General features: G+C 39.5%; 1 protein-coding gene and 1 non-coding gene across 2 annotated transcripts in view; both read right to left on the bottom strand.

The window, feature by feature from the left end:
• Window positions 1-17,853, bottom strand: part of Hibch (3-hydroxyisobutyryl-CoA hydrolase) — a 57,193-nt gene that overhangs the window by 23,616 nt on the left and 15,724 nt on the right. The window contains exons 4-6 of the mRNA XM_045148432.1: window positions 16,857-16,941; window positions 13,047-13,127; window positions 9,041-9,093 (exon numbers count right to left, since the gene is read on the bottom strand). Of these exons, the coding sequence (XP_045004367.1) occupies window positions 9,041-9,093; window positions 13,047-13,127; window positions 16,857-16,941 (219 nt within the window). The remainder of the gene's footprint in view (window positions 1-9,040; window positions 9,094-13,046; window positions 13,128-16,856; window positions 16,942-17,853) is intronic.
• LOC123460492 lies at window positions 14,627-14,688 on the bottom strand. The gene has a single exon (XR_006637042.1). It is a non-coding gene; the product is annotated as a U7 small nuclear RNA (small nuclear RNA).

Raw genomic sequence — 17,853 nt, 5'->3', positions numbered from 1 at the left:
CTGATCATTGGTGGTGTTCTTCCTCAGGAATTTACTCTGCCCAGGGAAATTTCCCCCTCTCCTGGCGGCTGAACAGTATGGCTGGGGAATAAGGCCTTACTCTGAGGAGTCTGAACTAAAACACAGTAGGCAGCAATCAAGTGACAAGCAATGAATCTTAAAGGTGATCTGAAATTTGAGTTAAAGACAACACTGCAGACAAGAAAAACCTGAAACTATGCAGGGCTAGAGACTGAAAGCTGAGACGGCCACAGATGTTACACCTCACAGAACAAAGCAAACACATAAACAGATTGTTGAAGGGAAAGAAATAGGCAAAAACACCACTTAAACTTAAGTCCAACTGCAGACAGATAAGCTGGACTCTAGTCTCTCCATTCTCATTTAGTCCCTGTATTTGTCTAACTAACAACTGTTCATTCTCTTTTGTGGACCTGAGTTAATCTCTATTACTTTCAATTCTAAAAATGTATTTTCACCAGGTGTTCAGTTAGGATTAGACCTATCTACATCCTGTCATTCCTAAGCTTCCCACAACACAAGCCACTTCACTCTGTCAGCCTGAAGTATATATTCCCTGCAATACTATTCTGGCATTTCTCCCCTGACAGCACTCTCCCTAGCTAGCCATTCCCAATACGTCATCTGGAATGCTCCTTTCTTCACAAACCAGCACATCTACTTCTCTGCAGAGGACTTCTTCACCCCTGAAGTCTACTAGGAGAGAAATTTAAAGCCCCACGTTCTTTCATATACAAACCATAGATCCAATGTTGGCTACCTTGATACTCTATACTACACAGCACACTTTCTTGTTGTTTATTTTATTTATCTGAGAGCAACAGACAGAGAAAGAGAGAGGGGGGGGTATGGAGGGAGGGAGGGAGAAAATGGGTGCACCAGGGCCTCCGGCCACTGCAACTGAACTCCAGATGCATGCACCACCTTGTGCATCTGGCTAATGTGGGTCCTGGGGAATGGAGCCTTGAACTGGGGTCCTTAGGCTTCACAGGCAAGCACTTAACCACACCATCTCTCCAGCCCATACACAGAAAACTTTTGTTTCAACCACAGCTGATTAAATACTGAAATAAAATACCTCAGGACTTTAGTAAAAAGTTATTAATGAAAAGTATCTAAAAGTAGAGATCATTGACAAAAAAAAAAAAAAAAATAATCCATTTAAGGACCTGAGAAATGGCTCAGCAGTTGAAGGCACTTGCTTGCAAAACCTAACAGCCTGGGTTCAATTCCCCACTACCCACATACAGCCAGATGTGAAAAGTGGTATAGGCATCTAGAGTTTGCAGTCGCAGGAGGTCATGAAGTTATCTCTCTCTCTCCCTCCCTCCCTCCCTCTCTCTCTCATAAATAAATAAAGAAATAAATATTTAAGAGACTAAATAAAAAAGTAAACCCTTTAAAAAGAGTTCCTTTAGAAGGCTTTCATAAAGAAGCAGCCTGGAGCCAGGCATGGTGGCACATGCCTTTAATCCCAGCACTTGGGAGGCAGAGGTAGGAGGATCTCTGTGAGTTCGAGGCCACCCTGAGACTACATACTGAATTCCAGGTCAGCTTGAGCTAGACTGAAACCCTACCTCAAAAAAGCAAAACAAAAACAAAAACAAAAAGCAGCAGCCTGGAATTAAATAAGCTACCTGACTTGGAAACACTAAGATGATGACCCTGATCCACACAGATTCAGGTGTAGAAGCTTTGTGGCAGTCTCACTAATTATCTTACAACTAAGGATGTGCTAGATGTAAGGCACCCCCTTAAAACTTCTGAAATTTAATTTTATATTTTATTTAACCATTAACTATAGTAGGCACTGCTCTGCTATACTACAAATGTTTCAAGTTTTCCTATGTGTTAATATAGGAGTATCTATCAGTCCAGTTTTGTTCTCCAAATACATTATATTTCAATCCCTAACTTCCTCAAACGCCTGCCCTGCTTTCTACCAAACCCAGCCATCAGATCTTTTCCATCTAGTGGCTCACCCCCTGCTATCTGAGACAGTTCCCTAGGCTTCAAGACATCATGCTTCTTAAACTCCGGGTGGTTTTTCTCTCACTAGTTGCTCTTTTTCTTTTAACATCAAATGTTAACCTAATTCCCTCATCTATTAAACCTTGCCTGCACATTGTCTTGTCTCTGTCATTCCTGGGGGATCTCCTCCAGCCCCAGGACCTCCAGCTCTATCTATAGATCAGTGGCTTATTTATCCATCCTCAAGTTCTCTAGACTCAGCTATTCACTTACCATCTCAAGTAGGATGTCTGTTAAGTATCTTAACCTTCACACGTCTCTTGAACTGAAGATTAGCTTGATACTCATTCTTGTATGACAAATGCTTTTTATCCACTGAGCCATCTCCCAGCCTCTATGAGCCCTGCATGTAACTTTTGACTCCACTAAAATTTAGCTGCTGTTGACCAGAAGCCTCACTAATAACTCAGCACATTCTGGTAAGCCAAATTTTTATTGGCTCACGGTTCTATGACGGCACAGCGTGGAATGGGACAGGCACCTGGTGTGTGTGTTTGTGGGGGGGGGGTCTTTCCTGCTGCATCATAGCATGGAAAAAAGTGTCACACGGCCAGACACAGCAAGTGTACTAGTCTCTCTTCCTCTTCTTATAAAGCTACTAATGTCACCACGGGGACCTCATCCTAATGATTTCATCTCAATCCTAATTAATTACTCAAAGAGGTCATCTCTAAAGAATTAACTAACATATGGATTTGGGTGTTGTTTCCAACACTTAGCTAGAAAGGCAAAATCCACAGGCTGTGTATAGAAATCATTAGACTAACATATCTAAGTAACTCATATTTGATATATGTTCTATATATGTATGTATAAGCTTCTGTGTATAAAGAGAAGGAATTCACCTCTTACAGCTGAGGAGGCTGAACAGATGAAGGACCACATCTGATCCTTCTGGCTATTCATCACACAGCAAAGGGCATCACGCTGAGCCACTGCACACAAGACAAAGACTTCCGTCTTAAAGGAGAATCTTTTCATTTCTTAAAGCATTATAAAGTGTTTTTTAAAAGACCTTATAACTGTGGGGAGTGGGAAGAAGTATACCAAAGAAAGCAGAATTCAAAAGTTTCTCCAGAGATCTTTAGTTTAGTTAGTTAAATTATTTCATCTCCTCTTTCAGGTTCTATTAAGCTTTCAGTTTCCATTAAATGCTGTTAAGAAAAACTTAGCACTTTATTATAATAAGAAAAGGTTCCTTAAAATGCCATCTTTTCAACAGTCATGATCAGTAGCAAAAGCAGAAAACTGAAAAGGCGGCTATTATACCTAAAAGACCTTTGCAATGAATTAACATAATTTGACCTGGGAAGACTGTTCATTTTCTTCATAAAAAAGGGACACGTCTCAAGTGTCACTAATCACAAGCTAAATATAATCTGATCAGTGTCTCCCATTTAACGCAGCACAGTTAGCATTTACTGTGGCTGGGCTGCATCCTCACCATCATCCTGGTACCATCGTTTCTATTCCAGCTCCCAGTCCCCAGTTAACCAGAACATATAGCCAACTCTATGCCTCTTTAACTCTTTTCCTCCTGAGTTAATCTCTCCTGTAGTTGCCTTGGATTCTAGGCATGGCAGAACCACTTTTGATAAGCAACTTTTAAACAAGGGATCAAAGCTATCACCAAAGCCACTGTGAGCTTTGCAGGACAGACCACCCCCAAGCGGCAGCAGTTACCCCATGATGAAGTGGAGACTACACCCAAAAGCTGAGCAGGAACACTCATTTTGTGGGAACCAGATTGTACCCCTCAAGGAATGACAGAAACAGCAACATCTCTAGATCCACCTCACAGAACTGTCAATCATCCCACTGGCCTGTTCAAGTACCTACTTTGTCAGCTATGCCAACACCCATATGGAACCCTCTTCAATCCCCTTTCCTGTACAATCGCAAAGTTCCCGTCAGTCCCTGGAAGACAGATCTGTTACTGAACCTCTTTGATGCTCCTAATGCATCACACTGATTAAAACTCCCTTTCCTCCCACTTCTCTCTGATTAACATTTGGGACAGGTGGCTGAGTCTAGTACACTGAGATTACCAGAGCCCAAGCTTTTGCCTTAAAAATCCTATCACAAACCCTCTTAAGACATGCTTTAACACTTTTAGTCTTCCCTTATTGATGGTGGAAAGGAGTTTTTAGTGGAAACCCCTATAGCAAAAGACAAATCAGTACAAGAAAGACAAGCATGGGCTCATGAGAGGTGTGCAAAGAAAAGTGAGAGCCTCCAAGAGGTAGCTTATACAGTCTCAGTGTAAAGTTTGAACTAAAGCTGAAAGGTGTGGGGGAGGCTAGTCAGGGAAGGTGACTAGAGAAAGCATTGCAAAGTCAAGCCTTTCTCATGGATTAAAGTGGGTGCCCTCGCCTTGGTTGTAATTTTTGGTGATTTATTTTTTTCTTAAACAGGAAGAGAACCCACTGTTTTCAGAGATTTTATGGTTTCTACTGTCTCTCAAAATAATCTTTATAACAAAGTGGTCCATTTGGGCATGTCTTGCCCCCTCCCATAAAATCCTTCTTCTTGAAGTAAAATCCTACTTCTTGAAGTAGCATCTTCAGACACTTTGAGAAACACAAAAAGGTGCCGCACTGACCTGTAATTTGTGCTGCCTTGAGGGGAGCAGATGATGCTCCTACTGTAAAATGCCCAGGCTGGAGAAGGAGGGAGAGAGGGAGGCAGGAACATAAATGTTCTTTAAGTCCAGTTCAGGTGAAAAGGGAAATGGTAGTGATATACATATGGGACAAAAATTTAATGTTTTCTCTGTCTTTTTTAAAATTTCATTTTTTTGGCTTTTTGAGGTAGAGTCCCGTTCTAGCCCAAGCTGACCTGGAGTTCACTCTGTAGTCTCAGGCTGGCCTTAAACTCACAGTGATCCTCCTACCTCTGCCTCCTGAGTGCTGGGATTAAAGGCATGTACCACCAAGCCAAGCTGTTTTCTCTTTTTTGAATTTATTTGAATTTTGACTTTTAAGCAAATTTGTCTTCTTCTTGTTTAGTTTGAAAAATGTGACATCAGATGTTTAAAGGTAAAAAGAAGATTTTAAATTTTGGTTCCTTAGAAAAAGTGTAATCTATTATTTCAAACATGTGCTCATGTTTATTTCTTTACAGAAACCCTGGAAGAATAATATTTTTACACAATTTTGATCACCTAAGTAAAGAAAGAGTAACATTCATTTTTATTTCACTGTATACAAAAATATAATGCTTGATTTGACAAACTTGATATACAATGGAACTTAGCACATCCTCCACAAAGCGCTGTGCTACTCTTTATGGTGGGTTGCATGATGGCCAAACTGTCATTTTCTGTCAGAAAAAAGTACTCCTTAGCAAAAGCAAGCAGGAAGACTTTAAGCTCCCTGGCGCCACCTATGTATGGACTCTAGATCAAATCTAGACTCACAGGGCAATGGTACCATAAAATTCTACTTCCTAAAAGGCAGACCAAATAGATAAAATTCTTAAAAAAAATTCTTTCTGAACATTAGAAAAAAACACTGAGAATTAAAACAAAGGAAGAGACAATTATTAGTCATACACCATTGCCCCATAGTTAAACAAGCACTATGAAGACAGAGGTAAAGGCAGGAGGATTGCAACCAGTTTGAGGCCAGCCTGGTCTACACAGTGAGTTCCTGGCCAGCCAGGGATATTTAGTGAGATGCTGTCTCCTAAAATAACAAATAAAATACTGAATTACATAGTTCTAACTTCATGTTATTGGTAATGGAGGTGAAGCAGTCCTGGCACTGGCTTTTTAAACAGTACCAAGTTCTTTCAAAGTGCAACCAAGGTGGTTGCTCACACACATGACCTCAGAACTTGAGAGGCTCAAGTTTGAGATCAGTCTAAGGTATACAGTGAGAACCTATGTGGAAAAAAGAAAAAAAACAGAATCATAATAAAATTAGAATGAAGTGCAGCCAAAGTTGAGAGTCACTTCTATACAGAATACCATCTTTAAAAGCTAGGGTGCATGAAAAGCCATAGATTGAGTATGTGAATAAGACATGAAAAAATAGTTTTCAAAATATAAGAAATGTATATGAAAATGAGCCAGTTTACTCCAATCTGTTAATTTCAAGTGTCTAAAACCTGCATAAGATGTTCATTATTAGTACAGAACTATATTAATAAACAATGCATTTTAAAAATTTCTGTATGTAAATATGCTGGAGTGGGTGTGTGTTTATATGCGTGTGTGCTATGGAGCACATGTGGAGATCACAGACAATCTTGATTTGAGACAGGGTAGCTCTTATTTCTTGTTTTGCTTTTGCACTTGGGAAGGCCAGTATAGCACCAGCCAGTCTTGGGGACCCTACTGGCTCTGCCACCCAGTGCATCTGTGTTACTCATGCTTATGCCACTTTGTACCCAGCTTTAGATGCATGCTGGGGATAGAACTTAGGCCACAGGCTTCCAGAGCAAGGACCTTTAACCACTGAGTGCTGTTTATAATATACTTGGGGGAAAAGAACTATTACAAAGTAATAATAAAACACAAATGCAAACTTTAGATTTCAGAGTGAATGTAGTGATTCAGTGGGAGAAGAAATCATATCTTGTTCTTATAACTTAGTTTGGTTTCTATGACAAAGAGAAGGGAAAATAAAAAGGTTAGCCCTTTCGGTTTTTAAGGATATATATTAGTAGACATACCAAATTGGGGTAAAGAAAGGGGCTTTGCTTTGTTTCAAGGAGCTGATACAATGCATCATACAAACAAATTTTCAACACCAGGTTCAGTGTGGCCTGCAATCCCAGCACTCTGGAGGTGCGAGGCAACAGAATCAGCACTTCAAGGCCAAACAGGGCTACACAGTGAGACCCTTTCTTAAAACAAGTGAAAGAATGAAAGAACCAGAGAGAGGTGGAAGGAGAGGGAGAGAACGAAAGAAAGGGACAAAAGGAAGAATTTTCTCATACAGGGGTTCCTCATATGACCCACAGATGACTAAATGATGTGGGTTTCTCAGTTTTCACAAAGATGAACAGAGCTGGTACTATCCTATAAACCCAGGACAGAAATAAGGCAAAGTTACTTCATCCCATGCCATTGATGCCTCACGGCAATGGTGCCCCATCACTGCAGTGGTTTAGAGGTCAGATTCCTGATCAGGCAGATGGCCTCACCTCATATCCAGGCTTGATTCTGGGCAGGACCCCAGAAAGTGAATTTCTGTCAAGTTCCCAAGGACTGCTACTGCAGAGAACACTTTAAAACCATTACCTTATGGAACTAAGACGTCTTAATTGTTGATTGTTCTGGTTAAGAAAGGCTAATAAAAAGTATACCTTGGGCTGGAGAGATGGCTTAGCAGTTAAGCACTTGCCTGTGAAGCCTAAGGACCCAGGTTCGAGGCTCGATTCCCCAGGACCCATGTTAGCCAGATGTACAAGGGGGTGCACGTGTCTGGAGTTCATTTTCAGTGGCTGGAGACCCTGGTGCACCCATTCTCTCTCTCTCTCTCTATCTGCCTCTTTCCTTCTATCTGTTGCTCTCAAATAAATAAAAATGAACAAAAAACCTATTTTTTTAAAAAAGTATACCTCCATTCTGAAAGTCATTTATGTGCACTAAAGCGAAAGAGACCAGTAGGAAGAAGCAAACCCCCTTAGCTCCTACTCAAGAAAACAACAACTTGGTTGGGTTTAATACAGTCTCATATTAGAAATAAATGGACTGTTCTTGGCTGCCGCGTGTGCAGAAAAGTATGTGAACACCACACCAGCCTGCACATGGCACACACTGCTGTGCATGCAGACTGGTGTGGCATAATGCTTCTTCACAGGATCCATATAAAGGTGGATGCTCTACCCACTGAAAGCACCAACAAGGAACTCACCAATGCTTTCAGATCAAAACAAGTCTTTTTTTGCTGCTTGTGTGCTACAAACTGAATCTATGACCTCAATCAAGCATGCTATGCATACATTCTACCACTGAGCCATACTCCCAGATGCCTTTACATCTTTTTTTTTTTTTTTAGTTTTTGGAAGGTTTTCTTTTAAGAGTGCCTCAAGTTTGACCTTACTCCCTCAATTTTCGAAGTACTAAAAACAGAAGCACATCAATTTTAACTATTGTAATTTAATTATTTATTTGACAGAGAGACAGAGAAAGAGGTAGAGGAAGAGAGAGGGAGACAGAGCAAGAGAGAATGAATGGGCATGCAGTGGTCTATAGCCACTGCAAATGAACTCAAGATGCATGCACCACCTTGGGTGTACTGGGACATTGACCCTCAGTCTTTTACTTTGCAGGCAAGCACTTTAACCACTAAGCTATTTCTCCTGCGCATAACTACTGGAGTTTTATGACCGATACAATATAGTCAACATCTCTACTACTGAAAGCCTAAGAAAAATGAAACCCACCATTCCTATTTTTTTCTGAAGCTATCAGAAGCCATCAGCTTTGCTGGGGGTATAGCTGAGTTGCTTGGCAAGAAAGACCCAGCACCACAAAAAAATTATTTTCCAAACTTCTACATACAAACAAAAAATACAACCTTAGTTCCATTGCTTGACAAGCCATGTAAAAGTTAAAATTTAATTAAAAGTCTACAATATTCTTTATGTTGAGATATTCTAAAAGTGCTAAAATCATGCATCATATCCAAAAATCAAGTAACATGATATTCTGTTTCAACAAGGCTCACCACATCATGTTCACCACTCTATTCAATAATTACAAACTTAAAAAAAATTATCTTTATTTATTTATTTGTGAAAGAGAGAGAGAAAGAGGGGGAGAGAGAGAGGCAGATAGAGAATAGGTATGCCAAGGTTTCCAGATGCTGCAAACAAACTCCACACGCTTGTACCACCTTGTGGGTCTGGAGGAATCGAAGCTGGGTCCTTTGCTTTGCAGACAGGTACCTTAATGGACTAAGCTATCCTTCCAGCCCATGAAGTGTTTTTACCATGGCGCACTCACATTAATGAACAGCATAGAAAGTCTACTTACCCCACCCATTGTAATTCCATCAATAAGGGCAACATATGGTTTCTGGCAAGAACCTAGAGGAAACAATGATAATTTTAAGCTGTAATGTGTAAAATATGGAAAAACCAAAAACCACAATACATGGATTCTATTTTCCTAGGAAACTTTTGTATGAAGTATCAAAGACTATTATATGGCTTTGATATATATTACTTTTAAATGTCAATCCATACATTACCATTTAACCACTTAACTATCAATATGAAGCAAATGGAAGTCTTGTGTAATTCAGCAATTGAGAAAAACAGTTAAATATCTGCCTTATAAGCCACCCATGTTTACATATACAGTGGTGTTTTAAAGAACATGTTTGTCTTCTACCCAACTGCAGCATCTGGACATATGCAGATGATTACATCACATAAAGGAACTAAAAACAAAAACTAAAACTAAAACAAAACAAAAAAAAACAAACAGTGAGAGCTACAAAACCCAGATTATCAATTTCATTATTAAATAATTATAACTTTAAAATTCAACTAGGCATTAAATAAAATGTATTAGTTATAAGTGATATATTGTGTACATCATACATATAAATAAGTGTTCCTGCCTATAAAATAATACTCAATATATGTCCTCAGATGTCCTTTCCAGTTTAAACATTCTGTTAATCACACATTCACTGCTTGCCCCCTCTTTTTTCCACCTAAAAGGAGAGTAAGCCAGAACATAACGAAAATATGAATCACTGAATATCTATTATAGCTTATTATAGTCTTTATTGAAGACCAATATACAACTGCAGTTCTGATCCAATTCTGAAAGTATTCCCCATTACCCAATGAGGAACTAAATTTCACATTCACAAGGACTTGTGCTGCTTCAGTCCTGGACTTTTCTAGAGTCTACAGAAAGAAATTGTTGATTGGGATGATGATACCACTTACACACAGACCCTACCTCAAATACTACAGAAACATTTATTTCAGGTATGAATTATGACACATCGATGAGCACAGGACATAAAGCCAGAATCTATCAAATTTCTTACTATATTATTACAATATGTAGAAATTATACCCTGAAAACAATCTCTCTGTATACTGTTAGCATTTTATCAAACTGTCTCCTCCATTTGGTTTGGGGTTTTCTCTCAATTCTTCCTTATTTAGTAAAAAAACTTTTTAAAAATCTGCATTTCCTGGCCATGTAACTGCTTAGATTTAAAATTAATTACAAATAAAATTTAAAATTTAGTTTCTTGGTTACAGTAGCCACATTTCACGTATTCAGTAACAAGTTGAGTGGTTTTTGTGCCAGACAGCACACATACAGTATGCTTTTATCTTTGCAGAAAGTCTTATCTGACAGTAGCAGTACACAGAATATTCCAACAAATAAAATATTCTAAGTAAGTTTGATATATGGCACTTTTACACTTAAAGGACTGGCAGGTGTTCACTGAACTGAATGGCAAAAGTTTCCTTCCCCTACTCTTACTTTAAAACCACAGAAATTATTGTTTTTTAAGTAAAGTCTAAATTTGTATCCAAGTTCAGAATCAAACAAGAGAAATCCCTATGTATCAGAAAAACAAAAAGCTTAAAATCAGTAGCTGACTAGTAGATAAAGCCAAGAGAGAACATCTGAGAAAGCAGAAGTGACAGTAACTGCTATTAAAACTGAGGGAAAAAAAAAAAAAAAAAACCTGAATGAACAAAACACCCTTACCAAATGCAACATACACAGGGAATTCTTAAGCTTGGTATAAGGGGACATACCAAGAGATATACACGAATCTCCTCTGCAAAGAAATGCATCCCTAAGAGTGACATTTAATAGCTGTTCTGGTGATACCTAGAATGAACAAAACCCACTACATCCATTCACCACCGTAACAGAAGTTCTAGCTAAAATATAACAAGAAAGGTCATAACCATGTGACTGGGGGGAGATGAGCACAAATGGTATGCAGGAGATAGAAATGCCTATGCAGAAAAGTGAAAGAAGGAAAACTACAGAAATACTCTGTGAATCAACAGATTTCAGCAGAGTTTGTGAAGATACTGAAGTCAAAAGTATTTCTCTATGCCAGAAGTAATTATCCCAAAAACATAAAAGGTAATAACCACCAAACGTAGCAATGAAATCTCAAGTGATCTACATCTAATTATGTTAAAATGAAAACATTTTGAATACCCTTATGGAGAATATTTTTTAAAACATTACGAGGCTAGGGAGATGGCTTAGTGGTTATCGTTCTTGCCTGTGAAGCCTCAGGACTCACGTCTGACTCTCCAGGTCTCACTCATGCACAAGGTGACACAAGCATGCAAGGCTGCACATGCACCCAAGGGGGCGCACACGTCTGGAGTCCGACTGCAGGGGCTGAGGCCCTGCCATGCCAAGTCTTCACTCTCTCTCTCTTTTCCTCTATCTCATAAAAAGGGGGGGGCACTGGTCTGTTGGGCTTGCCTAAAAAAATTATGGAAGGCCATAAAAGTGAAATAAGAATAAAAAAAGTCCTAAAACTGATTTGTGGTAACAGTTATACAACCTGTTAATTTTAAATCATTGGATTGTTCATTTAAAATGGGTTAACTAGATGATATTAATTGTAACTTAAACTCCATAAAGATTTTTAAGTCTACATAAGTAGCTGAAGAGAGGCCACATTCATAGACATAATACTAAAAAGACCAGTTCTCTCCAAGTGAATCCATAACAGCCCATTGGCAATCCAAGCAAAGAATCAAAGTCTACTTGGGAAAACTCCCTCCCTGCTCCCAGGGTCCGTAAGTTTCCTATTCCAAGCTTCTCATAGGATTTTTTCTATCACTAGACAAACAGTTCTTAAAATGAAGTACCCAAAAATCCAACAGTAGTCATGCAATGCATCTAAAAAGGCAGTCTCATTTTTTTAAAACATTTTTCATTTGTTTACTTGAGAGAGAGGGAGACAGAGACAGAGACAGAGAGAATGGGGCATGTTAGAGCCTCCAGCCACTGCAAACAAACTCCAGATGCAATGTGCCACCTTGTGCATCTGGCTTACGTGGGTCTGGGGGAATCAAACCTGGATTTTTAGGATTTGCAGACAAGTGCCTTAACGGCTAAGCCATCCCTCCAGGCCTGGAAGTCTCAGTTTTTGGTGGGGGGAGGGAATTTGGAAACACAGTGCATAAAGTCTATGACCCATCCATTCCACATATTATTTCTAAATAAACTTTAGCATATGGTCACTAAAGGAACATATTCAAGAGTACAACCATCTGTGTTAAGTAACACTGGAAGTAGGGGCTGGAGAGATGGCTTAGCCATTAAGGCACTTACATGCAAAGCCTAAGAACCAGAGTTCTATTCCCCAGTGCCACATAAAGCCATATGCACAAGGTGGTGCATGCATCTGGATGGAGTTAATTTGCCATGGCTAGAGGCAGGGCATACCAATTCTCTCTTCCTCTTTATATCTATCTGTCTGTCTCTATCTCTCTCTCAAATATGTGTGTGTATGTATGAGTGTGTGTGTGTGTGTGTGTGTGTGCACGTATATGTATGTATGTATGCATGTGTATATAAATATATATATATAATTTAAAAAACTAGAGATAAACTAAAATATTGATAACTGTACAATATATAATATGGGTATTAATGGGGGTATATTAACAATATTGAATGTATAGAAGAGTTACCACTCTATTTTGTTTAAAAACAATGCTCCTTGACTTATGATGTGGTTGAAAACACAAGTCAAAAATACACTCATGGGTTGGAGAGATGGCTCAGTGGGCAAAATACTTGCCATATAAGCATGAGGACCTAAGTTTGGATCCCCAGAACCTAAGTATTGCTTTATAAATATTAAAGTGTAATTATTCTAAAAATTTAGAATAATAAGCATGCCCAACATATAGTACATAAAAGTTTCCATAAGAGTGCCTGGTGATTATATCTTAACAAATCATGGTGCCCACCCATTTCTTGACCCCTCTTTAAAGCCCTCAGCAGAGAACACACATACCAATGGCACTGTTCATCATATATTCTTCTCTGAAGAAATCTTGAGTCAACTTCTCTTTTGTCTTTATAGCTTCAGAGATCACTGAGGAAAGAAAGAGAAAAAAAGGGGCAATTAAAAACTACAAGAATGTTTCTAGTCAAAATAAGTAAATACATTAAAAGTACTGTGAGGGTTGAGTACTGGAGGGAAGAGGGACTCTAAGTTGGCATGAATACTTTGCAATTGCCCATGTCAGACATATTACACTTAAACATCCACAGTTCAATGTCATAACTTCAAGGCAAAAATTCCTATTCTTAGTTTACTTATTGTGATGTTATGATAATAACTACACATACAGATTTTTTTACGCCCAGTTCTTGGCTCCTTAACTACCTTCCCAAGGAAAGCCACTAAAACTTCTTTCCCCAAAGCAAGTCACATTCTGTAATCCTTTCCCTCCGCATGTCTTGGAGCTAGTTATGAAGATTTTCTCTGGCCCACTGTCTGATATAAGTTATAAGATCTCATTTGATGAGTCCTGCCCCAGAGCTGGAAGGAAAGAATGCTGCATAGAGAAACCAAGAAGAATTTGAACAGATGTACCTTCTGGGGTTCCTCACTCAGTCTATAGCATTCAACCCTTTTTCTTTGTTTTTTAATTTTAAATCATGGTTACTTTACTTTCATTGAAACAATATGAAAGGACATTACTACAAAAAAATTAACAGAGCCGGGCGTGGTGGCACACGCCTTTAATCCCAGCACTCAGGAGGCAGAGGTAGGAGGATCGTCCTGAGTTCGAGGCCACCCTGAGACTCCATAGTGAATTCCAGGTCAGCCTGGGCTAGAGTGAGACCCTACTTTGAAAAACCAAAAACAAAACAAACAAACAAAAAATTAACAGAAATGCCTTGTGCTCTGAGCACATGTCAGGTAAGGGAGGAAAATGCCAATTAGAATAAAACTACAGAGGCACTGTGGTTAAAAGTGAAGCAATCTCATATGATCTAAACATTTGAATCAGCCCCATATTCCAGTGCTGAAACTCTACTTTGTTTTTATTTATTTATTTATTTTTTTTGAGGCGGGTTTCACTCTAGTCCAGGCTGGCCTTGAACTCATAGCAATCCTCCTACCTCTGCCTCCTGAGTGTTGAGATTAAAGGTGTGCACCACCACCCCAGGCCTCAACCTTTTTTTTATTCAATCATATTTCCACATGATGGTGCAGGTTTCACTCATGTTTATCCACTGAAGCCTCCATTAAAAGTCCAAAGGAAGAGTTTGGAGAGTCCAGGTAGGTGAACATGCGGAGGTTCCTGGAGGACTGCCAGCCATACAGAGCTCAGAAGCTCTACTCTCTCCACAGAGCTCACTCGTTTCTGTAAGCCAGTCCACGTAAGTCACGTAAGTATTGTCCTGAGCTCTGCAAGCTACTTGAACAAATCAGCTCAGCCTGACGGCTAGGTAGTAGAAATGGGAGTTGTGCTTAGTTGGTGAGACATGTGAGTAAAACAAACCTGAGGTTTGCAACTGGCATGTAAGGGAGGAGATAATCTTGAGATACATGTTCTCAATCTAATCTTACTTTTTTACTTTTATGGTTTTCCAGCATAAACTAGAAAACCTGCTAGACAAATTCAAAAAGAGCTGTAATACTTCTAGTTTTTATTCTGATCAATTAGCCTCCATATAAATTAAAATTACATGAATTCTAGAACTCTACAATCACCTATTAAATTTTGTTGAGGGGCAAGGGAGATGGCTCAGTGGATAAAGTGTTTGCCAAGCACACAAGGCATTCTGAATTTGACTACTAAGCTAGAATTCACTATGTGGTCTCAGGATGACCTTTACCTCACAGCAATCCTCTTACCTCTGCCTCCCGAATGCTAATAATAAATAGATAAATAAATAAAAAGTGGACAGTGTCCAAGGTAGATACCTCACATCAAACTCTGGCCTCTACACGTATGTGCGCACACATACATGTGTATCCCCATACACAATGCTCTGAATGCATACACACACACATGCAGACTACACAGACATATGCAAAAAAATTTTCATTACCTGCCTTTTTGTTTGAATTTTCTAGAACTGAAATTCACATTTTACACAGGTAAACGAAAATAATCCTAGAATTTTTTTTTTAAATTTATTTATTTATTTATTTGAGAGCGACAGACACAGACAGAAAGACAGATAGAGGGAGAGAGAGAGAATGGGCGCGCCAGGGCTTCCAGCCTCTGCAATTGAACTCCAGACGTGTGCGACCCCTTGTGCATCTGGCTAACGTGGGACCTGGGGAACCGAGCCTCTAACCGGGGTCCTTAGGCTTCACAGGCAAGCACTTAACCGCTAAGCCATCTCTCCAGCCCAATCCTAGAATTTTTAACAATATTTCCAAACAGCAATATAAAGTCAGATCTATGCAGAAATAGCTCACTATCAGAAGAAGCTACCTTCAGTGTATTGGGATATTCCCATGTGTGAACTGGTAAGAATATAGGACCAACTCTACAGGAAAAGCTACGCCTAGGGTAAAAAACAATGTGTTAAAAAATATTCACATTGGAACTACAGACGGAGCTCAGTGGTACAGCATAACGTGCATGCAGCCCTGGATTTGATCCTTAGTGCACACACACATGCGCAACCCACCACAACCCGCCCCCTGCCACACCCATCCCCCACACACCCAGAGAGAGAGAGAAATTCAACTTACAGGCAAAACAATAAACTCAAAATCAATTCAGGTAACAAGTCAGTTGAAGTAATCAAAGTCTACTATGCGGCGTCTTTGAAACTCGGATACTTGAAACTTAATAGGGATTTGAAATTACCCTGAATTCAACTTTATTTTCTTCCTTCCTACAAACTTGGTGGAAAAAAACATCCAAAGACTACTGCCTTTTAACAGTAAAGCAATAAAAATCATAACACGAAGGAAAAAATACCTGGACTCTATCAAATCCACAGAAAACAAAATATAAATGTGAAAATGGTTTTCAGTATGGGAAACCTCAAGTATGTCCTGAGAATGAATATTTGTTGTCTTTAACAGTTAAATATTTACAGAATGACTTGAACAATGGGAAAAGGCAAGCTTTTGTTTCTCTATGTTAAATATATAAAAATGTATATGTCATAGGACAAAAGCTATAACCAAGTCCATAGAAGGTACTCACTTTGGATCAGAGTGGAAAGCTGGTGAAAAGGGACAGAAATATGTGAGCTCACATCATGTTTGCAGAATGGCAAGTCCCTCAACATGGCCAGAGTGCCATGCTATGTGGCCGACAAGACTTCTGGATATTACCTATGCTGAAACACACAGAGGAGCTGCACACATAACTGACAGGTGTTTAAGATGACTGGAGAGAAATGAAAGCCTTAAATTTCAGCACCATACAGGGAAGGTCCCTAATTTTTCTCCTTTTCTAAGGCTAACAAAAGGTAAATAAGTCTCCAGGAGGAGGAGATGGTTAAGCAGTTAAAGGTGATTGCTTGCAAAGCCTAATGGACTGGGTTAGATTTCCTAGTACCCACATAAAGGCAGATGTCCAAAGTGGGGCATGCCTCTGGAGTTCATTTGCAATGGTTGGAGGCCCTAGAGTGCGCATGTTCACTCACTCGCTCTCACACTCTCTCTCTGTTTGCAAATATTTTTTTTAAAGGTTAGTCTAATTTTTTTCTAACCCTTTAAGAATTAACTTATGCCAAAAAAATTCTAAAAGGTGAAGCCAACAAAAATACACCTCCAACATTTGTCAATATTTTATCAGTTTCAGTAGAGAGGAATCATTTATGGGGGGAGAGATTTTACCTTTGATATCACCCCCAGCACAAAAAGCTTTTCCTCCAGCTCCTTTGATAATGATCAGGAATGTTTCAGGATCCTGTTCCCACTTCTATGCCAATGTAAAAGAAGACAATTTCAATATGCTACAAATACAAGCCCATTAAAGACATGTCCATAGACACAAATATATACACATTCATATACATACGTGTGCACATGCATGCATTCTTCATAAAACACATCCTGAGGATAGGTCCCATTCATTCTATTTGTGATAGAATGAACTTCATTTTCTTTTCAGAGGTTATACCAACAAGGCAAGAGATGAGGATGCTTTGTGCAAATTTCAAGATGACAAGTGAGAGTATCTGCCAAAACTTTGGCAGCAAGCTGAAGAAATCCAGGCTCAGTGGCATTATGTCACTTAAGTCCTGTGAACAAATCAACCCAAAGCTTTCTATCACAGTGATGCAGGACTCTCCTCTGCTGAGAAATCTGTGCCACAGGAGAGTCACTTATGATGGTGAGCAAACAGGAAAGTGTCATGGATTTTATAACCAACTCATGAAGGGTCATCATGCCCAGGCCATAGCTAAGGAACATGAGGCATAGAAATCAACAACCCAGCCAGTAGTTTCTAGTAGCCAGTAGTCTCATGCATTTGGAAGTTCATAAATAAGCAGTAAGAGAGGCGGGGGCATAGCTCAGTGGGGCACTGGCTTTGCATGCATAAGCACCAGGCCCTGAGTTTGACCACCAGCACTAATAATGATGAGAACAGGAGAGGAGAGGGGAGCAGGAAGCAGAGGAGAAGAGACAGAGAAAGAGAGAGAGAGGAAGGGAAGAAGGAAAAAGGTGTCAAGCAACTTGAAAATAGCTGTTCTGCAGGGTGTAGTGATGCATGCCTATATTCCCAGCACTCAGCAGACAGAGGCAGGAGGATTCTAAGTTTGGGGCCAGCCTGGACTACCTAGTCAGGTTCTGTTTCAAGAAGGCAACAAAAGCAGTTGTCTTCAAACAC

This window comes from Jaculus jaculus, chromosome 4, assembly GCF_020740685.1.
Source record: "Jaculus jaculus isolate mJacJac1 chromosome 4, mJacJac1.mat.Y.cur, whole genome shotgun sequence".
Classification (NCBI taxonomy): domain Eukaryota; kingdom Metazoa; phylum Chordata; class Mammalia; order Rodentia; family Dipodidae; genus Jaculus; species Jaculus jaculus.
The sequence above is the reverse complement of the archived record's forward strand: the minus strand, read 5'-3'. Positions and strand labels throughout refer to the sequence as shown.